Source organism: Euwallacea fornicatus, chromosome 9 (genome assembly GCF_040115645.1).
Source record: "Euwallacea fornicatus isolate EFF26 chromosome 9, ASM4011564v1, whole genome shotgun sequence".
In the NCBI taxonomy this organism is placed as follows: Eukaryota; Metazoa; Arthropoda; class Insecta; order Coleoptera; family Curculionidae; genus Euwallacea; species Euwallacea fornicatus.
Genome location: NC_089549.1, coordinates 1,767,565 through 1,791,810, shown reverse-complemented (window position 1 = coordinate 1,791,810; position 24,246 = coordinate 1,767,565). Strand labels below are relative to the sequence as shown.

The window sequence follows — 24,246 nt, the reverse complement described above, 5'->3', positions numbered from 1 at the left end:
TGCATGATACCATTTTTGACATGCGTTTTCGGGACGCCCTGTACTTAAAAATTTCGCCGCCCAGTAATATTTAATTGAACTTACAGAAGAAACAATGTTGACGCACAAGCACTCGTGGGAAAAATACTGTACCAAACGCGCGTGAAAGTATCCGCTCCTGAGGTTTCGGGTTGGTCCTTCGGCCGAAGAGATTAACAAAAATACTAACACAAGAGGCACATAAAAAATGAACGAAAGGAAATCTCAAGAAACTGAAAACGAATCTGCGAAACTTGATCTAAGCTGACTTCGTGAAGTTGAAATAGTCAGATTTCTTGCTTACTGCAGACCTCCTTGATCGTAGGGCCAGAGCCTCGTAACGAAGAAACAAAGCTGAGAAAATTCTGCTTTAACTGAAGCATACTTTGACGTTACGCAACTTCACGGGCTGTAATAATAAAATAGTTGTTAATTGGCATGTGCATTAATGCATTCATGTCAGCAATAATGTTTTTAAATGACGCACTTAAATATCAAACAAGGATTTCATTTCATAGGTTATTAAGCGCTCAGCACGAGAAATACCTGACATTTGTGTGCTTAACTAACCGATGATTCTCCACAATGTGACTTAGAAAGAATCACAGTAGCACGATTTACATATGTAACTGCGACAGAGGAGGAAGAAAGATATAAACATTACAACACCACGAAAAAAAACAGGCATATTGTGTAAACCATTCGGTATGTGGGATTTTCTGCAAAAATCTTTTACTACATGGAGTACAATCAGATATGTGCTATTTGTGAAATACCCACGGCAATAAGGCTTGACTCATTCTACTATATTGTATTTGCATAAGAGAACAGTTAGGCTTTCTTTCTGCTGAAAAGGAAATATCAATTTGTCTTGGGATAATTTAAAATTATGCCAGATGCTTGGCGGGTTCCCAATAGATGATGATATCCGCCATATGCTGCGAACTGTACGTATGAAAAGCATATTCTCAATGAAACTATGACAAAATCTTTGTAAAACTTCTCCTACGGATTGACTTCCTGATTTGTATGCAAACTTGCTCTTAATCTTAATGGCTTATTGCAACTGATAAGATCATGTAGTGTAATAGAAGGAAAGTGAGTGTGCAGAAGTAAATTAGAATTCAAAACCAACGATCACATTACGAAAGTACCGGTACAATCTGACAAAATTAATTGCATGACCCATGTTTACTCGGAAACAAATAGCCGTTTTTCAACAATTATAAATTTTTTCTGTAAAGGCACTTTCTCTGCATGGATCGTTGGAATGGAAAAATATGGAGGTGCAAATTATGTTGGTATTAATATTTATTGGTAGTTTCGCTACTAAAAAAATTTAAAAAGTCTCTCGGCAAGATTAAATGCGGCTTCTTGTAGCCACCGATCGTTGCCAACTGGCATGAAGCTCAAAGTCCCTTTGTCCAAAGCTTTTTCCAGTAACGTTCCACGACATTTTAGACGTATTTTTAACAACCAATGTTCTGCATAACCTGCAGTGTAATGCAGGAAATTTGACGACTTCAAATGTTACTAAAAGCATTGTACCGGGTGTGACATTTTCGATGGTCCGGCCGGGGCTCGCTCGTTAATGCAATTCAGAAGGGTGCGGTTTTCGCGTCATTTTCGACCGAACGAACAAAACTAGAAACGGATTTTTCTGACCCTCTCGGTTCTTATCGTACAAGGTAATCCTTTGAACGTGAGCTCATTGGAGCTTTTTCAGTTCTCGGAAAGAAGCTTTTAAGGAAAATGTATCGCTTTTTCGAAGCGACTAGCGACGAGGTTCATGGCCACCAATCAAAATTCATAGGGTGGCCCATTCGGTTCGATCGGACTCCCAAAAGCCACCTGACGCTGGGTTTTATGGCAAAAACTCCCTCAGAATCCGTTTTGCCTTTTTTTCGTGGGGGTCCCAAACACCAGCCAATTTAACGTGATTTCTACTGCATGCTTTCAGTTAAATAACTGATTTATTTCTGTTGTGATTTTATTAGTAAATGACACGGATTATCCACTTATTTTATCTATCACATTCCATCGTTTGCTGATTGGCAACGAGCTCCGGAGAAAGTGCCTCAATTTGATGAATATTAATGAAGGTGACTATCAATATTTAAATCTCCAGTTGAACAGAACAAATCACATATTAAAAGAAAAAGCAGACCTGAAACGAAGAGTTGATGGCTGAATAATGTTTTCGAAATAAGAGTTAGAGTCCCAGCAAATTAGCAACTTTTTGTCGGGCGACTGATTAGTCGGCTGTTTAATTTGCATAAAAACATACGTGAGTGGGCAAATTCACCGATTTTTAGTCGGCCGATAAGTGCACGTACACGATTATGTGTCCTGGTTCCGACTAAACTATCGGCCGATAAAAGTCGCTAGCGTCCAAGGACGTTAAGACACTTTAAAGAGTCACATTCAGCCAGTCGGCGAGAAACATTTGGCAGGGAAATTTGTTTAGAACCATGAAGTAACCTAATCTGAAGAACCTAACTGTTTTCAAAGGAACTTGTTAACCTGAACTCGTCCCAACTAATCATTCGCAGTAGCTGCTTAGGTATTCGGAAGAATAGTTTCAATTTTCCAGATATTTGCATCAAATCACTTGAGTGTTTACTTCTTTTATGGAAACTAGTTGACCGAAACAACCTGATCTAAGTTATCGGTTTTTCGATGAAATTACAGGTGTAGTGGTATTGGCCCTGACTGAACTCTTGCTATTGCAAAAACGACATTGCGGAGTTAGTTTAGGCCGTATCACGCGATAATTTGAAATTTAATAACCATAGAAACCAAAAAAAGAGATGTTTTAGGCAGACCTTGGACTTACAATAGAACCTATCAAAATCAACTGCCGTGATTCAGGGGGACCCCAAATATTCGTAGAAATGACCAGATGACTAGTAGAGGAAACACATATTCTTCAGCATCTGGGCTGGTTCTCGCGGGATGAATCATTCTCACCATTAAAAACGACCTCCTTTTTCCATAATTATTCCAAAGATTATTCCACCATTAAAGAGTGCCAATTAAAAAATAATTATCTGTTTAACCTTTTGGGAACAATTTTGTAATATCTTAGAAAATTCACGTAATCTCAGGGGCAATTTTTCAATTTTTTCAAATCCATTTATGAATATTTCAATTTCTTTCCGTTTCATTATACTTTTTAATTTAATTTTGTGCTTTCCGCAGTAAATTAATCTCGCCTTAAACGGGAACCTTTAGGCAAATGTTTCAGAAATATTTTGAAAAATGCCACACAAGGGCCCTTAAATAAGCCGAGGGAAATTTGAGTTAAAGGGCGATTATTTGACAAAGCTTGTGATCTCAAATAATCAAATGAGTGGCCTTAAATTAAAGACATTCTCAAATCACCCATATAAAAACTAAGAAAGCTAAATTTGTTTAGTAAATTGCTCCAATGAATTCATGAGAATTCCTGAACTTCGCGGGAGCAGTTTATTTTTTTTAGCAACTGACTCTAAAAGGCAATTTTGCCAAATGTTGAAAACCGATCTAGGATGACTTGAAGCTCTGAAGAACATTTCTTGAACTTCGACTCATTCCTAGCCATTCCCAGTTAGAGAAATCATGACCAGAAATTTCAGCAGTTTTGCAAAAAAAAATATTGAAAATCGAGAGTCTCACGCGAATTTTGGGCCATTCAGAGTTTCAAAAAAGATTATGATGCACGAATGTGTTTCAAACAAAAGACCGAATTCAGATGATTTCTCTAGTTTTCCTGGGATCCAGAGAACCGAAACGGGGCGTGACGATGACAAATTTGTCTCATCCTCTCCAGGGGGTGTCGTAAAAATATTTCAATGCAATTAAGGTACAGAAGAAAGAAGGACCAAGTACCATCAAATTGTGCTAATTGAGAAGAGGCAGTTTTGATATATTTGTCTTAAATTAGAAAAATAATATATGAAAGTTGGACTAAATTAAAGTGTAGTTTAAGCATAAAACAAACAATGTTCTGACTCAATTCTACATCGGTACGAACCTACATTTATGAATTAATGTTGCACTGCTCATAATCAGAATTCTAAACACGAAAACAATTAATCAAAAACTATGCGTTTCTCCTGTACGCGTGGGTGCAATTTCAATTCAAATCAACTCAATGATCTAATCGGTTGGTTTAGTAGACTTACCATTTAGACTAATGAGGTAATAAATTTAAATTTTTTCCACAAAGCATCCGGCTGGTTCGCTCCTCTGTCCTGGTGCTGCCCCAGAACCAAAAAATCCTCATTAAAGATCCCACTTAACACTTCTTGTTCTCATCCATGGACGATTAATCCCGCACTAAATTGGCACACGCACTATTGTTTGCCAACACGCCGATTTCCCGCCACGGAACCGGTCAATTTTCCGCCGAAATGTGGAAAAATATCTTCCGACACATCAAATCGGCGTCGTCTTGGCGAACTAAAGTGGTACCGTACCCAGGTTCTGAACTAAGAAGCTTGACATTTGCTTGGCGCACCTGTAAGCCGACTCGGCCTATGAAACCGACTTTTACTGTGACTTGAAGAAACCACGGTACCCAAGATTGTAGGTAGTACCGCGTAGTACCCGTATTATTCACCAGACAGGTAAGGTCCAGGTGTGAGAGGCGATAGAGAGAGATGTGGCAGCTGAGTTGGAACCGTAAGATTTACGCTAACGTTATCGGTAGAAAATGACATTTGGCTGATTTTTTTCGTCAATAAACAGTTGAGAAGCAATGATGGTGAGTTATAGACGTTTTCCATAAGATCTAAATGTCGCTAGATGAATTAAACGAGTACTAATTACCTACAGAAACCGGTTAAAGAAGCCAAAATGGCAAGGAGAAGGTGTCGCCTAACGCGCAAAATCGTGAAAATGGTTAGTGTCTTTGAAAATCTAATTGCATATTTTTTCTTCGTTTTTCCCATTCATCATGGGTAGTGAGAGCTTAAGCTTTAAAATTTCACAAAAAACCAGTGCCGTCCAAAAAGCGTATAAATACTAATTGCTTATTCTTAAAAATTTTGAAAATCCGTAAAGACTCCTAGAAAAAGATCAATTTCGAAGCGAATAAAATTTGAACATGCTGCTGGATTTTAAAATTTCGTGATTGTGCACTGATTTAGGATATATCAAATATTGTGAAGGTTCTCTATAACCAGATTTACAATTTAAGTTGTTCATTTAAGTGCCTTAAAAGCAATAGCCCACCTGATATTATCTCAATTTACGAGAACTAACGAAAAAAATAATAAGCGAAAGAAATAATTATTGTAAAATTGCTGGGAGACAAATCCTTCGCACAAGTGTTTCCCAATCTATCAATTATGGATTAACATCACTGACTTAAGAAGGGACTCAGTTCCTTTACTTATTTAGTTCCCATTCAACACCAGTCATGAAAAAAGGAAAAGTTAATTAAACAACAGTATAAGAGTTGAACACTGCTATATGCCAAAAACCGAAAAAACACTCCAAACAGAACAAAAAATCAACTTGATATTCCAAAGATAATCTACCCAACAAATTCAAAGTACTCACAAATATGTATACAACTCATCAAAGGACTTAAATTAAGATAAAAAATTTCAGTATAAATTACAACGGTGACGAAATACAACAAAAAAAAAATGAATCAAAATATTTAAAAAAAGGAAATAAATAGCTGAAAAGCGATCTAAGAAGCGACAACAAGAAACAAAACTATTAGGTAGCCGATGAAGAATTTGTTGGTTTTTATTTTAAATTATTTTAAAAAATTTTTCTTAATTTAAAATTTCATATCTTTAATTTAATTTGACGATGCCGTGTTCTCATCCGTTTCTCTTTGCTGGCCATGTTGACTTAGCTTTTAACGTTTTGGGTGTTTTATCTATACGTGTGGGAGCTCTCTAATCAACCTACGAGATGTGGTGATTTGGGTCCTTCGTCCACATGATGTCGCGGAAATACATAAAACTAACAGAAGCCGTAAACTTGCAGGTATAAAATTTCCATTAAACTATTTAATTATAAATCAGTGAACCATTTAATAATTGGCTTTTATATCATGTCAGGTATACCAAAGAGAACGAATAAATTTCCCATTATTTGCGAAGAATTTTTTATATCTCGAATGAGCATCTTGAAGGACTACGTTTCTGGGTGCCGATTCTACGTGATGGGATTCAAAAAAGAAAAAAACGTTAAAGAAAAAGCTAAATAATGAGCTAAATAAAAATAGAGGCGAAGAAAGAAGTGTAACTAGAAAACATAATCTTGTTATTCTTAATAATACCGTAATCAAAAATAATTAGTTAAACGTTATCTGTCGTTTGTACTTTTTTTAATTTTTCTTCATTTACTATTTTCTTTCTTTATTTGCTGGTTGTTGCGGCTTCTTTCGTATAAAACTTTCGTCTCATTTCATGTGCTTAGGATTTACAGCCCTAGATATAGCAGTAACTTTCTTACCTCTTATTGATTTATATATTTATCGTTGCAGAACTTTTATTGTAAAAGAAACCTTTTTCACCTCTTATTTAAACCTCAAACAATTTGTTTATACTGGCATTTATTATATTATATTTGCATACTTGTATGATAAATTTATCTGTTTAGTACAAAGAGACTATAATTTTTTTTCCCATTTTTTCAGACGGTTCGGTTTACTTGGCGGTACCATGGAAGAGTGCCATCTAGCCCGAGTTACGTGCAACTCTCGATGTGATAGTTCTACAACCTGAACACATCGGTAATACAGGAACCTAAATTGGGCTCTGATTGGGGAGAACTCGCCTTTGGACCAGGTGGGTACTTCTCGTATTGATTCATTCGATTTCCGATAGATGGCACATACAGTCCCATGGATTCGGTTTTCGGTTCGACTCGCATTTTTATTAGCGACGCTCAGCGCTGGTGATTGATGAACAGAGACATGCGCGTTAAACATTTGCCGGTCGATCATCAAATATTCGAAACTCTTAACTGGTTCTGATTGTCGGGTTCCCTGTTTAGACAAACGATATGCTAATTTGTTGATAGTTCGATGATCATCACAGTAGTTTGAGGATTGCTTACAAATTGGATGTTGGAGAGGTGCGTTTTCAGAGTGACTGATAACTCGAGCTACTGTAGTTGGTTTTCTCTCCAATTTTTTGTAGCCGTACTTTATTTTCAACGCGTCTGCAGTTTATTTTCTACTCCTCCTTCAACTCGTAGTTCAGTTCTTATGTGGGCACAGTGTATATATCAATCAACGCAGTTGTACCTGCAACGAATTCAATTGATGATTCACGTATCGCAATCAATTTGCAAAAATCTTCAAACTATCATGACAGATAACGGATTGCTTGCAGATGTGAAGCATGCTCTCGAATCGGGACAATTATCTATTGATAGGGAGGTAGAGGGGGTAGAGGGAGGGAGGGGGTGGGGGGTAAGTAACTTGAGCAACGGCTTACCAAATGGCCAAGGAAACGTTCAACAAATTGTTTGAGGTCAAAGATTCGAAGACGATTAAAAGGTTTAGAGACAAGAGATGGAGATTCTCTGTATTTTCTTGCAATGAGTCATGATATACGCGGCTCAAGAATTCAGATATGTATTCCCCTTCCAGGAATTTATAAATAAATAAAATGTATCCCGACGTCTGAGCTTAGCTCAATATTGATTTTGGAATGGAGTTTTCAACGAGGGCCGAAATTGCGAATTTGTTTTAGCGTCATCCGGTTGACCTGACTCGCTGAGCTTCGGCTTTAATAATGTTAATTTAAATAAACTTTTATTTAAGTTTAATCGCTTCTCGTGCTGCCACTGACAAACAAAATCAATTCGTATTGAGATTATTGGTCTTGCGTGAACTCTTCTTCTCATCCGCGGCAGGAAAGTTCGCTCAATTTCCTTCTCTCTCAGACTTAAGTCGGATTGTAATGAAGAACACAGGTACTGCCCGTGTTAAATCCACGAACCACCAGATTCTAGTTTCAGGCGAATGAGTACCTGTACAGCAGATCCCCTACTTCTCTGTTTCTAATGGAGGATTAGAGAATGGCTGTTTGCAGATATGTGGACCTGACACTGAGATAATTTTGAGTGCCCACATAGTTTCGGATAGACACCCCCCTTTTTACCTTCTGTCCCCTGAGGAGGCCGCAAAGCGTCATTCCGAGAGCAGATCCCCTTTTACTCCTTATACTCGAGAATGTTCCCAGATCGAATATCGAATAGTTAATCATCAGTATTTTCATACCTAACCAATTCCACAGATCAAAGCCGGAAAACATAATAGATACTTCAGGTAGATGTATTTTTATCGTACTTATACCCATACCAAGGATAATCTTCTATAATAGTTTAAATACCATATCGGTCCCAAGAGAAGTCAGACCTGAGATTTTTGATTGACAGGTAAATTTGAAATCCACTATTTTCTGCAGTTGAATATTATTAAATCTATAAGAGAGGGTATCTAATTTGTGTAATTATCATCTTGGGTATGAATAAAATCAGTTGCTGCTCTATGATTTCAATGGCTAACCACTAGTTATACTTCCGTTAGTTTTCTTGTGGCATATGAGACAGAGGAAAAAAATAGTTGGATTTTATTTGAGAACTAATTAAGGGAGAGAATGACTGTATATTCTCTCTTGATCTAGATTAGGTGTCGAAGTTGCCGACATTTAAAGGTCAAGAGCCACAACTCTAGAGAATTGGTACCGGGAAAAATATGCAATGCACATCAAAAATAATGTTAAAAGGTTGTCGGTGATTCCCCTAAATATTTATATCAAGCGAACACTCCCCTTTTCTTCATACAATAACCTGACCATCCTCAAAAACTAACCAAAAATATTCAGCAGAAACGGGAACATAAAATAGTATTAATATTGGCCGATTAATGCTTCGTCATCGATATATAGGGTGTTGAATATCGAAAATGGCTCTAAACATTTTCTCTATAGCTCCTCTGTAGTTGATCAAATATATGTTTACTTCAAATTTGAGGTAGCTACTCTTCTTAAGGCCAATAGACCGAAGTACCGCAGTACTCAAGGCATGAAATTTCTAGTACTCTTTGACTACTTTTTAGGGCAGTCTTCGCGATTTAAGGAGTACTAATGCACAACTTTGAACAAATTTTTGTTGGAAACTGCGACTGTTTCATTTATTTTGGTAAAACCCTGACAAGGTGGTTTTGACAATTTGTAATTGAAATTTCAAAGTTTAAAGTAAGCATTAAATGCTTGAAATCTTTAAAAATCATTAACGTAGCTGGTCTTTATAAGCATATGCTGTCACTTTTTACTGTAATTTTATTACATTAATTTTAAGCTAATTTTTGATCAAAATTGTCACCTTTATCTACAAAAAAAAAATTAAATTTGTCCTATCCAGGTTCGAAGATCATCTAGGAGATTCTGGAAATTTGAAATCTAACTTTTCAACAGCATTTTATGTTTTTTATTTATTTTGGCGGAAGGGTTTGGCTGTAATCACCAAGGCGCAGAATAAACCTCAAGAATCTTCTCGGCATCTTAATTGCATATTATCGACTTTTGAACTAAAACAGCTTTTAACAGAATCAAACGCACATAATATCAGATCTGACAACCACTATATAGTCACAAATTTACTAGGAAAGTAGAACCGCCGCAGTAGAGAGATTCGGAATTTATTGGACACTAGACCGTACGAAAACGAACTGTTTTGGTCCTTTTGGAACGACATTCTTTCACAATTTATCAACGAAGTTGAGGAATTCCCCGTTTGAAAGTGAATGTTGAAGACATCAATCAGAAGTTCAGGTTTCGTTGGTTTAGCTACATTAGAACAGTATGCGGAGGTTCGAAGTCCAAAGCTAATTTTGATATATTGCCTGAAAACAACAACTCTGTAGTCGATCAACTGAGCTTATCTTAGGTACGTATCAATGCAGTTATGTTGATAATTTCAACAATTTAACAAATACTTGTAAAACCGTGTTTTCGACGTCGTGTGATTTTCACTGACCGCATGTCGGTTATTGTTCATTCATTCAGGTGGGCCTTCAACATTTTTTTTTTCAAAATTACCTCTATTTTCTCCATGCGGACTTCTGTTACGGAACAGAGTATAAATTCTCTGTATCTACCCCTCTGACAATAATCGGCAACCTTTTCTTCCTCCTATGTGTTCTCCGACTCCAAACGAAAATTATAGGGGTCAATTTGACATGGCTGTGACAGGCAAATAAGGCCGGTTTATCCGTTAAAATTAAGTCTATCTCCGATACAAAAACCCGATTGTCGGCAAAATTGCTTTAATTTGGCTGAAATTAGGGTGTAAAAAGTTGGAAAATGTGGATAATACGCTTAATTTTAACAATCCTTATCGGACTTTGTGTTTCAGACTGTAAAGAGTATTATTACCTTGTGGATTTTCTGACAGGCCAAACAAAAAAGAATATCTTTTTCTTTTTTGTAAAAACACCATATCACACTAGAAATTTTCGTAGTAACAAATTGCAGGTAAAGAATTTGAATATTAAATAAATAAGTCCTGATAAAACACGTGGTGCCATGAAGCCCGGTCTATAATAAGCATTTTATTGTCCGGGGATCCTCACAGCAAATTGGAGGTCGTGTTAGTTCATGTTGTTTCGGCAATTTGCCTGTCAATTTCTGCAACAAGGAATTTCTTGTATTAAAACGTTGTCAGGGTTCGTTCCAGAGTATTTAGAAAATTATGGATAACTGACGAAGGTAATGCTTTTGATTTTTAGGTAGATTCTTAATTTTCCTATTTAGCCCTGCTAGAGTCGATTGTACAATGGCAGATTTGAAAATTAAGAAATACAAAATGGAGCGAATTGATTATTGAGCTTGGACGACCAGTTACCGCCAGGCAAATCTCTCTTGTACAGAGTGTGTCAGACCAAGCCTGCCAACTGCTTGCTGCTGGAACCAGAAATGAGGTTGATACGAACATGGGTCCGTTTTCGCGTTTTAAACGAAAACCATAATGATAAAAAAATAATTTTCCGAATGCTCCATATTTCTGTGAAAAAAAATCAGTATTTTTCATAACGTTAACCGTTCTCGTGGTGAAAAGCATTACGCGACAATCTGCATCTGCGAAATCGCATAATTCACTCGTTTGAACCTATAAAAAATACATCAGAATTTTTTTAAATTGTGTGCGATAATGTGCGAAAAGGGGCCGGGTATTCTTCATTCTTGCAGGTGGAGGCCATTTTCAACACCTCATTTACGTGATCTTTCATAAGTAACGTAATGTACCTAATTTAGTCTTATGGTGTTAATATTAATTAAAAAATAATGTTTTTCGTGCATGAAAATAGTTAAAGTTATGAATCTTTTTTTTTTAATCTTTTTTTCACTGAAATACGAAGCGTTCAGATTTTTTCTTTTTTTAAATCAATGGCGTACCATATTTTTTATTTCAAATGTTCAGGATTACATCTATGGGAACTCCTTTGGTAGAACTAAAAACATTGTTTTGCCTTAAAATATGTGTCCCTACACCTATTTTACGCTCCCCAATTTTCATAAAAATTTTTAATGGCGGAGCAGATTAATTAGGAAAACACTAAAAAAAATATATTATTTTTGACCACCCTGTATTTCAGCCTGGAAGCGAAAACGGACCCATTTTCGTGCGATTTTTTTTTTCGCGTTTTGGTTGTAGGAACCTACAGCGAGCAGTTGCCAGTTCTGTTCCGAAACGCCCTGTGTAAGCTGTATGTCAAATTAAACACTTTTAACGGCCGTCATAATAATTTTGTGAGCGTTAGTGAGAACGAGAAAAAGAGTACTACGAAAAGGTTAAAATTTAACTCATCACATGTTCGGGAACGACCTTAAGCCTTTTTCGAAATGGTTTATGCTTATGGAGGTATTGACTAAATAGCGATTTTCTTCATCCAGGTACTTCTCATGCTTCAATTCCTGGATTTGTCTCAGTTCATTCTCGTAGAGCTTCAGCGTTTTTAACTTTGCAAAAAAAGGTTAAAAGAATGATTTTGAGCAAAAAACTATTAAGATTTCTAATAAATTAGCTAAAACCGAATTTTTTAGTTAGTAATTTCTACTCTTTCATCAACAATAATCTTTTTTACAACTCGAACTTGTTTCGCGTAAGAAATTCCGGGATTGGATCAGGACAGGTTTAAACCTGCTAAAATTCGATGATCGCAAATAAAAAATTGCTTTTCTCTGAACTCCACATCACGTGGGGAATAACTGTGACTAAATTCGGTCCATTGTTTCAATGTCCATTCTCAAATCGAGTGGGGGATCTGAATCGATAAAACTGAATACATCGAAGACTAATTAATACAAATCGAAGCTATGAAATTCAGTGTCTTTTAGCGACAAAAATTAGCGTGTTTGCCGACGGACACGATTTCCTCCCGCGTGCGACACGCAACGGGGCGTGCAGAGGATGCCATGCCGTACGTGGGGCCCATCACCATACCCGGGTTATTTGGAACTTTTCTACCGAGGTCCAGTCTTTTTCCGTCTTTTCGATTAAATGTCAGATTTGGCTAAACAAATCCCGAAGAAATCCGGAGAAGTTTAAAATGCTCACAACGACCGACGCAACAATAAACCGCCGGGGTTGCCTCGGACTTCGTCCGGTGAATCAAAATTTCATCCCACCTGTGAAAGTTTCGGCGTTTTTCGAAGTTCAATTTTGTGTGTGAGTTACCCGAGGATTGTGATGCCGAAAGCCTCTTCGAGTCGTCGGGAGAAGATAATTAACAAAGTAGGTGCAGTTTTCATTTTTCTATGATAAGTTGCTGTGTCTGTCCCATCAAGTTAAACGTGACAAATACTGCTACGTGGATGATTATTATGAAAACGTCTTGACAGAAACGAATTTTCGTGAAAGTACAATAATTGGTCACAACATCCTGTGTATACTGGCTGAAGAGATTCCAGATAACTTCCAAGAAGTTTTTTTATTGAAAAATTTTTTGTCCCGTTTGTCCTTTCAAGGTGCGCTAGTGAAACTACGCAAAATATTACGTTTTTTTCTTAAAGATTAACGTTGTTTTCTATCACAAAAAATTTAAAATATATCCTCAAAATACCAACACCACCAACAATACCTCAGCTGACTCATGGCAGTTTTAAAGAGCAAAATGGCGAACACGCAATGTCTCGTTAACATAAACTATGTCCGCTGATAGTTTTATAATGTCTTTATACCATTCGACCGAATGTTTATGAGGCCACAACTAGTAAGTTGAAGAATATGCAATCATTAAACGTAGTGTCTATGATCAAAGAATGGTCGTTGAGGAAGGAGTTACGAGGCCGTTATATTAAAGCCTTTTTGAGAAAGTTCAGGATGACATTCGTCTTATCCATTGATGCCTCCCTGGAAAGGTTTACGATGGTCTTGATAAGGATCCTATAATTGTTGTATTAGTATGTTTCCTCGAGAGCTCGGAAAACAGCATCTTCCTGTGCGCAAATGAAGCCCAATACAGGAAGTACTGTAAACAGGAGAAAATACATTTCCGTCGTATGATGAGCGACAATTTTTTATTGTTAAGACTTCGTATTTCATTAGGAGCCCGTAAAATGCTATATTCCCGTGCGCTTCAGGAAAAGTGTATTTTTCTATTCTGTATGAGAAAAGTATACTTTCCAGTACAGGCAACTGAGTGCGAAATACTAGTTTTCATTTTCGCACAGCGAAAACAGGAACTAACTTATAGTTTTGGGTATGTTTTCCTACCGAATAGAAGACACAAAAATGTCTTTTTTTGGGCTGTATGAAGTATATATTTTTCAATTCTCCAGACCAAACTCTTAATGGATTGGAGAGACAAACATTTAAGAGAATTCTGGGCACACTTCTTCGCAGACAGATATTCTATTAGTGAACGGTCAGTTCTTGCGACATTATGACTTTTTCTTATTTTCTCGTCTTTCTTGAAATTTGATCTTAAGAAATCTTGTTAAATTTCCTGCGAAAAATGTATCTTCTCTGGCATCACCTGAAATTTCTCTTGTGTCCCTTTTCATCACCTGCTATTCTTGAGTCATCCACTGAATCAGGTTCATAATATCATAGGTACATCGCGAAATCCCCGATTTACTCCATTTGTTCAGGTTGTCACAATCTCAATCATTCTCAAGTCTCTTGCAAATTGCTTTCTCAGAATCAAGCTCTGCTCAAGCTGCAGCTTTACATTTTCAGTGATAATTTACTTTATGATGTAGCAACTTACCCTCACAGCAATCGAATACTCGTATAATTGAAACTTGAAGTTAAACACTTTTTGCTTCTTCAAACTTTCCTTCCTTGGAACATCATTAGAAATTGCTGAATGAATGGTGACATGATGGATTTATTACATTCACAGGTTCGAGATCTTCTAAAGCTGCTTCAATCAATATGTTTTCCCGCTTTATCCTCAAAAAGATATCATAAATTGATTATGATTTTATTTAGTTGCCGAGGTTAAGCAGCGCCCCTGAAATCAATTGCTGCATATCTGCTGACCGCTACTAAAGCAGTTTATTTAAAGTAAGTCCAGCTTGATTAACAAATTAATGCCCGCACATCTGCGATTTTGGAGATACAGGGTGTTCAAAACATCTTGTGTCTCAGAAATTTCATATTGGACTCTTTGGTAATTTATTAGAAAAACTCTATTTCTTCCGATGCACTCGGACTCACACCACAGTACCTACACTCCAGTTCTTAAACCCTCTAAGCGAGGATTCTATTATGGCCACATTATTAGGTTGATCTTTTAATTAAAATTATTTGAGTTACTTTGTTGGAAAATAATGAATCATAATATAAAAACTCAACAGGGCTCTTTTATTCCAGATTCGCCAGGGACTGGCGCCAGCAATGATTTTGGTTTCGTAGGAGCGGCAGTGGCGTTCCCGGTTGGTATTGTTGTTCACAGAAGTCATGGAAATAACAATGAAATTTCCACTACATACGAAACTCTTTGTAGTAAGTAGCGTTTGCTAGCAGATAATACTCCTACATAAAAATCATACAAACTGCTTCGAACAATTATTTCCATTCCAGCTGTTTTGTAAGATTTTAACACCCCGTATTAATTACGGATTTACGGACAGTAGATATGAAGAAAATTCCCAAATTTCGGACAAAAGTTTATGAGTCACAATGGACATACTTTGAGACAGTACGTTTAAAAAATTTTTCCAATCTTTAAATTTCTCTTAGCAGAACTTTCAGGATTTAAAGCCAGTTGCTCTATCTGCGCCGTCCCTTCACAAGTTCTCACTCTTCAAAATCTCTCCTAATATACGTATATTATACATATTTTAATTCAAACTCTCCTCATACTGCGCCATTATCCTGCTAAGTTACTATGAACATATTGCTGAATACGTTGCTGTTGTTCTTGACTTGGACAACAGAGACTGCAATCAAACGGGCCTGAAACAAGCTTTCTGGGATTAAATTGTTCCCTTTCTCAAAACTGATTCTTATTTTTGATTATTATTTTCTCGTTTGCCCCTGGCGTTCTGGGACAGAGGCTGGGTGTAACCGCGTAATACACGCAACTACCAAAATGATCACCCCAGCAGAGGTATTCTTTTCTCTTGTAGTTTCAGTTTGAAAAAAGTGATTTAATGAAAATAGCTCATAAGGTGTGTTTCAAGTTCTAGTACAAGCAGGTTCTCTAGATGTGTGAATATCTACTGTCCGCATACTGTGAGGCTCTAAATTACGCCATCCTCTAGGTCTCTAAATATTTATAAAATATGCATATTTTATAGCCGTATCGCATACCGTATTCAGTGTGAGAATAAATTTTAAATGAAATTCATTAAGTTACTTTGTAATTTCGTTGACTCACTCTGTACATATAATAATACAAATTTAAATTAATTTGAAAAATAAATAAATTGATTATGACGATTCTGATTGTTTTTACTGTTTAATGTTACGTTTGACGAGAAAACCGTAAGGACCTTTTTTATGTTGAATTGACTAACATAATAGGAAAAAATATTTCCACGAAAAGATATCAGTAGCGTACCACTTTTTTGCAACAATTTAACCTGAACTAACCTAAAGATATGTGGGTAGAGACACCACTGGTTGAACAAAATAATTAGTTTTCTTATTAAAATACAAAGCTTCATGAGGTATTGAGGAATAAAATTGAAGTTAATAACTGAAATGCTTTTTAGGAAATGAAAAAAAAAAGAATTCTACTCTGCGAGATTCTTAATCTGAATATCAGTTAGAATAACTTTGAATTCCCTTTTGTGACATTTCTTTTACAAACAGTTGGAAAAAAGCTTTTCAAGAGTAGTTCAGAAGAGATATTTAGCTACTGATGGTTTGTGATCAGTTTTTTGCAATCGCACACGAACCTTAACATTTGGTATCAGAAGCGCAGAAGCACGTGGAGGTACCCATGTTTGTGATGGTTTTTCGACCAATCCATTTTTTGCACTTTTTATGCAAAAAATAACACGTGGTATCAGGAGCAAAGAAGCACGTGGAGGTATCCGTGTTTGTGATGGTTTTTCGACCAATCCATTTTTTGCACTTTTTATGCAAAAAATAACACGTGATATCAGGAGCACAGAAGCACGTGGAGGTATCCGTGTTTGTGATGGTTTTTCGACCAATCCATTTTTTGCACTTTTCATGCAAAAAATAACACGTGGTATCAGGAGCACAGAAGCACGTGGAGGTATCCGTGTTTGTGATGGTTTTTCGACCAATCCATTTTTTGCACTTTTCATGCAAAAAATAACACGTGGTATCAGGAGCAAAGAAGCACGTGGAGGTATCCGTGTTTGTGATGGTTTTTCGACCAATCCATTTTTTGCACTTTTCATGCAAAAAATAACACGTGGTATCAGGAGCAAAGAAGCACGTGGAGGTATCCGTGTTTGTGATGGTTTTTCGACCAATCCATTTTTTGCACTTTTTATGCAAAAAATAACACGTGGTATCAGGAGCAAAGAAGCACGTGGAGGTATCCGTGTTTGTGATGGTTTTTCGACCAATCCATTTTTTGCACTTTTCATGCAAAAAATAACACGTGGTATCAGGAGCACAGAAGCACGTGGAGGTATCCGTGTTTGTGATGGTTTTTCGACCAATCCATTTTTTGCACTTTTCATGCAAAAAATAACACGTGGTATCAGGAGCAAAGAAGCACGTGGAGGTATCCGTGTTTGTGATGGTTTTTCGACCAATCCATTTTTTGCACTTTTCATGCAAAAAATAACACGTGGTATCAGGAGCACAGAAGCACGTGGAGGTACCCATGTTTGTGATGGTTTTTCGACCAATCCATTTTTTGCACTTTTTATGCAAAAAATAACACGTGGTATCAGGAGCAAAGAAGCACGTGGAGGTATCCGTGTTTGTGATGGTTTTTCGACCAATCCATTTTTTGCACTTTTCATGCAAAAAATAACACGTGGTATCAGGAGCAAAGAAGCACGTGGAGGTATCCGTGTTTGTGATGGTTTTTCGACCAATCCATTTTTTGCACTTTTCATGCAAAAAATAACACGTGGTATCAGGAGCACAGAAGCACGTGGAGGTATCCGTGTTTGTGATGGTTTTTCGACCAATCCATTTTTTGCACTTTTCATGCAAAAAATAACACGTGGTATCAGGAGCAAAGAAGCACGTGGAGGTATCCGTGTTTGTGATGGTTTTTCGACCAATCCATTTTTTGCACTTTTCATGCAAAAAATAACACGTGGTATCAGGAGCAAAGAAGCACGTGGAGGTATCCGTGTTTGTGATGGTTTTTCGACCAATCCATTTTTTGCACTTTTCATGCAAAAAATAACACGTGGTATCAGGAGCAAAGAAGCACGTGGAGGTATCCGTGTTTGTGATGGTTTTTCGACCAATCCATTTTTTGCACTTTTCATGCAAAAAATAACACGTGGTATCAGGAGCAAAGAAGCACGTGGAGGTATCCGTGTTTGTGATGGTTTTTCGACCAATCCATTTTTTGCACTTTTCATGCAAAAAATAACACGTGGTATCAGGAGCAAAGAAGCACGTGGAGGTATCCGTGTTTGTGATGGTTTTTCGACCAATCCATTTTTTGCACTTTTCATGCAAAAAATAACACGTGGTATCAGGAGCAAAGAAGCACGTGGAGGTATCCGTGTTTGTGATGGTTTTTCGACCAATCCATTTTTTGCACTTTTCATGCAAAAAATAACACGTGGTATCAGGAGCACAGAAGCACGTGGAGGTATCCGTGTTTGTGATGGTTTTTCGACCAATCCATTTTTTGCACTTTTCATGCAAAAAATAACACGTGGTATCAGGAGCAAAGAAGCACGTGGAGGTATCCGTGTTTGTGATGGTTTTTCGACCAATCCATTTTTTGCACTTTTCATGCAAAAAATAACACGTGGTATCAGGAGCACAGAAGCACGTGGAGGTACCCATGTTTGTGATGGTTTTTCGACCAATCCATTTTTTGCACTTTTCATGCAAAAAATAACACGTGGTATCAGGAGCACAGAAGCACGTGGAGGTACCCATGTTTGTGATGGTTTTTCGACCAATCCATTTTTTGCACTTTTCATGCAAAAAATAACACGTGGTATCAGGAGCACAGAAGCACGTGGAGGTATCCGTGTTTGTGATGGTTTTTCGACCAATCCATTTTTTGCACTTTTTATGCAAAAAATAACACGTGGTATCAGGAGCAAAGAAGCACGTGGAGGTATCCGTGTTTGTGATGGTTTTTCGACCAATCCATTTTTTGCACTTTTCATGCAAAAAATAACACGTGGTATCAGGAGCACAGAAGCACGTGGAGGTACCCATGTTTGTGATGGTTTTTCGACCAATCCATTTTTTGCACTTTTTATGCAAAAAATAACACGTGGTATCAGGAGCACAGAAGCACGTGGAGGTATCCGTTTTTGTGATGGTTTTTCGACCAATCCATTTTTTGCACTTTTTATGCAAAAAATAACACGTGGTATCAGGAGCACAGAAGCACGTGGAGGTATCCGTGTTTGTGATGGTTTTTCGACCAATCCATTTTTTGCACTTTTTATGCAAAAAATAACACGTGGTATCAGGAGCACAGAAGCACGTGGAGGTATCCGTGTTTGTGATGGTTTTTCGACCAATCCATTTTTTGCACTTTTTATGCAAAAAATAACACGTGGTATCAGGAGCACAGAAGCACGTGGAGGTATCCGTGTTTGTGATGGTTTTTCGACCAATCCATTTTTTGCACTTTTTATGCAAAAAATAACACGTGGTATCAGGAGCACAGAAGCACGTGGAGGTATCCGTGTTTGTGATGGTTTTTCGACCAATCCATTTTTTGCACTTTTTATGCAAAAAATAACACGTGGTATCAGGAGCACAGAAGCACGTGGAGGTATCCGTGTTTGTGATGGTTTTTCGACCAATCCATTTTTTGCACTTTTTATGCAAAAAATAACACGTGGTATCAGGAGCACAGAAGCACGTGGAGGTATCCGTGTTTGTGATGGTTTTTCGACCAATCCATTTTTTGCACTTTTTATGCAAAAAATAACACGTGGTATCAGGAGCACAGAAGCACGTGGAGGTATCCGTGTTTGTGATGGTTTTTCGACCAATCCATTTTTTGCACTTTTTATGCAAAAAATAACACGTGGTATCAGGAGCACAGAAGCACGTGGAGGTATCCGTGTTTGTGATGGTTTTTCGACCAATCCATTTTTTGCACTTTTTATGCAAAAAATAACACGTGGTATCAGGAGCACAGAAGCACGTGGAGGTATCCGTGTTTGTGATGGTTTTTCGACCAATCCATTTTTTGCACTTTTTATGCAAAAAATAACACGTGGTATCAGGAGCAAAGAAGCACGTGGAGGTATCCGTGTTTGTGATGGTTTTTCGACCAATCCATTTTTTGCACTTTTCATGCAAAAAATAACACGTGGTATCAGGAGCACAGAAGCACGTGGAGATACTCGTGTTTGTGATGGTTTTTCGACCAATCCATTTTTTGCACTTTTCATGCAAAAAATAACACGTGGTATCAGGAGCAAAGAAGCACGTGGAGGTATCCGTGTTTGTGATGGTTTTTCGACCAATCCATTTTTTGCACTTTTCATGCAAAAAATAACACGTGGTATCAGGAGCACAGAAGCACGTGGAGATACTCGTGTTTGTGATGGTTTTTCGACCAATCCATTTTTTGCACTTTTCATGCAAAAAATAACACGTGGTATCAGGAGCACAGAAGCACGTGGAGATACTCGTGTTTGTGATGGTTTTTCGACCAATCCATTTTTTGCACTTTTCATGCAAAAAATAACACGTGGTATCAGGAGCACAGAAGCACGTGGAGATACTCGTGTTTGTGATGGTTTTTCGACCAATCCATTTTTTGCACTTTTCATGCAAAAAATAACACGTGGTATCAGGAGCACAGAAGCACGTGGAGATACTCGTGTTTGTGATGGTTTTTCGACCAATCCATTTTTTGCACTTTTCATGCAAAAAATAACACGTGGTATCAGGAGCACAGAAGCACGTGGAGATACTCGTGTTTGTGATGGTTTTTCGACCAATCCATTTTTTGCACTTTTCATGCAAAAAATAACACGTGGTATCAGGAGCACAGAAGCACGTGGAGATACTCGTGTTTGTGATGGTTTTTCGACCAATCCATTTTTTGCACTTTTTATGCAAAAAATAACACGTGGTATCAGGAGCACAGAAGCACGTGGAGATACTCGTGTTTGTGATGGTTTTTCGACCAATCCATTTTTTGCACTTTTCATGCAAAAAATAACACGTGGTATCAGGAGCAAAGAAGCACGTGGAGGTATCCGTGTTTGTGATGGTTTTTCGACCAATCCATTTTTTGCACTTTTCATGCAAAAAATAACACGTGGTATCAGGAGCACAGAAGCACGTGGAGATACTCGTGTTTGTGATGGTTTTTCGACCAATCCATTTTTTGCACTTTTCATGCAAAAAATAACACGTGGTATCAGGAGCACAGAAGCACGTGGAGATACTCGTGTTTGTGATGGTTTTTCGACCAATCCATTTTTTGCACTTTTAATGCAAAAAATAACACGTGGTATCAGGAGCACAGAAGCACGTGGAGGTATCCGTGTTTGTGATGGTTTTTCGACCAATCCATTTTTTGCACTTTTTATGCAAAAAATAACATGTGGTATCAGGAGCACAGAAGCACGTGGAGATACTCGTGTTTGTGATGGTTTTTCGACCAATCCATTTTTTGCACTTTTCATGCAAAAAATAACACGTGGTATCAGGAGCACAGAAGCACGTGGAGATACTCGTGTTTGTGATGGTTTTTCGACCAATCCATTTTTTGCACTTTTCATGCAAAAAATAACACGTGGTATCAGGAGCAAAGAAGCACGTGGAGGTATCCGTGTTTGTGATGGTTTTTCGACCAATCCATTTTTTGCACTTTTCATGCAAAAAATAACACGTGGTATCAGGAGCACAGAAGCACGTGGAGATACTCGTGTTTGTGATGGTTTTTCGACCAATCCATTTTTTGCACTTTTCATGCAAAAAATAACACGTGGTATCAGGAGCACAGAAGCACGTGGAGGTATCCGTGTTTGTGATGGTTTTTCGACCAATCCATTTTTTGCACTTTTTATGCAAAAAATAACACGTGGTATCAGGAGCACAGAAGCACGTGGAGGTATCCGTGTTTGTGATGGTTTTTCGACCAATCCATTTTTTGCACTTTTTATGCAAAAAATAACACGTGGTATCAGGAGCACAGAAGCACGTGGAGGTATCCGTGTTTGTGATGGTTTTTCGACCAATCCATTTTTTGCACTTTTCATGCAAAAAATAACACGTGGTATCAGGAGCACAGAAGCACGTGGAGGTATCCGTGTTTGTGATGGTTTTTCGACCAATCCATTTTTTGCACTTTTTATGCAAAAAATAACACGTGGTATCAGGAGCACAGAAGCACGTGGAGGTATCCGTGTTTGTGATGGTTTTTCGACCAATCCATTTTTTGCACTTTTTATGCAAAAAATAACACGTGGTATCAGGAGCACAGAAGCACGTGGAGGTATCCGTGTTTGTGATGGTTTTTCGACCAATCCATTTTTTGCACTTTTCATGCAAAAAATAACACGTGGTATCAGGAGCACAGAAGCACGTGGAGGTATCCGTGTTTGTGATGGTTTTTCGACCAATCCATTTTTTGCACTTTTTATGCAAAATATAACACGTGGTATCAGCAACATGGAAGTGCTAGGAGATATATCAAAATTTTATACATTTATGTTATGTGGTCCCAAGGAATTATTTAGCACAAATAATCTCCTTGGGGCCCCCTTCAAGACTCCGTATCTTCATTAGGGGACACTTCAAGACATATCTTTATTTACAAATTTGGTATTATTTTTGCACGTTAATTGCGCTGTTTAAGGTTTGGCACTTATCTATCAGACACCCTGCACCATGAAATTGTAGTAGGTATGTACTTTGATCTTGACAATTCGTAAATGATTATTTCGTTCTCCATGGGACTTAGCAGTTGGAGAAAATAAAGCCGTTAAAATAGCGAAAATTGAATATTTGTTATCATTTTATGTCGATAATTGTAGGGGAGAGTAGAAACTTTTTAACAAGTCCCGAGCTTCGAGATTAATTTTCCTGATTCCTGCCTTTTCCATGCCATTTCGTGTCATACTGCAAGTGAACTAATTAAAATTGTCCCAACAATCTCTTTAATTCCACATTCAAAATACACACTAAAAACAAACAGCACCTAGTACTTAATTATATTACTGAAACACTTATATGGATTAATTATTAATTAGATTCCCTTATCAGCGACCGGCGATCGCCGCAGTGAATACATAACGTAACCGAAGCCCCATTTTTTGCTGTTCCACCGTAAAACGAAAAAAGCGGAATACACAGGATGTCAAAAGGAAAAAAACAAGCAAAGATAACAAACCATCCTTAATTTGTTTAATTAGTACAAAAACCGAACGTTGGGAACGTTAAAATGGCCACCGACGTAATTTTCCATATAATAAGGATAATTTTCAAATATGGTAGAAACTATTATTACGGAAAGGACGTGACGTGATTGGCAGGTTTTGTACACAAAGGACTGGACGTCCCGCCCACTGGCGGTTCGAGGTCACGTGACCGAGGGTCTGACGGCCTTCGACACCCTTCAGCGTGCGAAGGGAATGGCCCTTTGGGCTCTGCCATTGCCGCTATATCGCAAATGCTGAAGGTCTAATCTGATTGGGACTTCAGGCAACATTCCTTGGGCAATGTTCTGATTCAGTAATTATGGCGTAATTTATTGCTTTTGGTAAGGTAAGTCGAGCATAGATGGACGTGAATAATACTTCAGCTGTGAACCGATTAGGTGGTCGCGTCATAATTAGACGGGCTTTGTGCTATAATGGTATAATAATACAACCGATCATTTCCAATATCGTACATACCTTTAAGTTGGTCGTATGTTTAAAACCCGAACTAACTCGCAGGGGCACACCAATAGAGATATGCAGAGTGTCTCTATTTAACCGTTTCCGAGATATCTGCAATTAAGTTTTTTGGGACACTTTCGAGGACTCACCAATACCATCGATGCATTAAGTTGCTGATAGCTACCACCAGACGTATTCCTAAAACGACGGGGGCTTGACAAATCACCAAACAGCTTTTATTGGAGTATGTGTTTCCATGTCAGTTCAATCCAGATGCGATCGAAGAAATTGTGGTACTTTTTTGGGAAATTATCTCGGCGGCAGTTGGGGCCGCCCTGAGTGCGTCACAGTGTTTGTGGGTGCGTGAATTCTGAGAAATCAATCTCCGTCACACGTATAGAACAGTTGCACTTTGAGAATATTTTTTCAGTACTTCCTCGAAGTACCCGCTTCAGAACTAGCGAGAGCACTGAAACAGCCTTAATGATCTCAGGAATGGGATTATTATTATTATTTTTTTTAATTAATTTTAACTACAATAGGTTTATAAGTCAAAACACAACAGTAGAAATCCTCATTTTCCTGCGAGGAAACTAAGATTAGGAGCATAACTCATTTTTATTTGCATTTCCTTATATTGCATTATATTCGAAACGTGTATTTGATACAGCCGATAGAAGCGATATAAAAAACACATGCATATGTATGTAATAGCTCGTATATGCGTTCTTAGCAGGAAAATGCAAAATGTAATATTCAAATTTGTTTT

General features: G+C 37.7%; 2 protein-coding genes across 5 annotated transcripts in view; one reads left to right on the top strand and one right to left on the bottom strand.

The window, feature by feature from the left end:
• Positions 1-6,552, bottom strand: part of Cad99C (cadherin-99C) — a 33,811-nt gene extending 27,259 nt beyond the window's left edge. The window contains exon 1 of one of the 3 annotated variants that reach the window (XM_066285495.1): positions 6,478-6,552. Coding sequence is in view for 2 of the 3 variants with exons in the window: in XM_066285496.1 (XP_066141593.1) it covers positions 4,185-4,187 (3 nt within the window). In the remaining variant the exon portion in view is untranslated. Of the gene's footprint in view, positions 1-4,184; positions 4,584-6,477 lie in introns of those variants that run through there. The other 2 variants (XM_066285496.1, XM_066285494.1) reach the window with 2 other exon arrangements.
• The window catches only part of ss (spineless), a 136,707-nt gene that overhangs the window by 28,876 nt on the left and 83,585 nt on the right, over positions 1-24,246 (top strand). For both annotated transcript variants that reach the window (XM_066285611.1, XM_066285610.1), the window contains exons 3-4: positions 6,662-6,812; positions 14,857-14,988. The gene's annotated coding sequence lies outside the window, so the exon portion shown is untranslated. The remainder of the gene's footprint in view (positions 1-6,661; positions 6,813-14,856; positions 14,989-24,246) is intronic.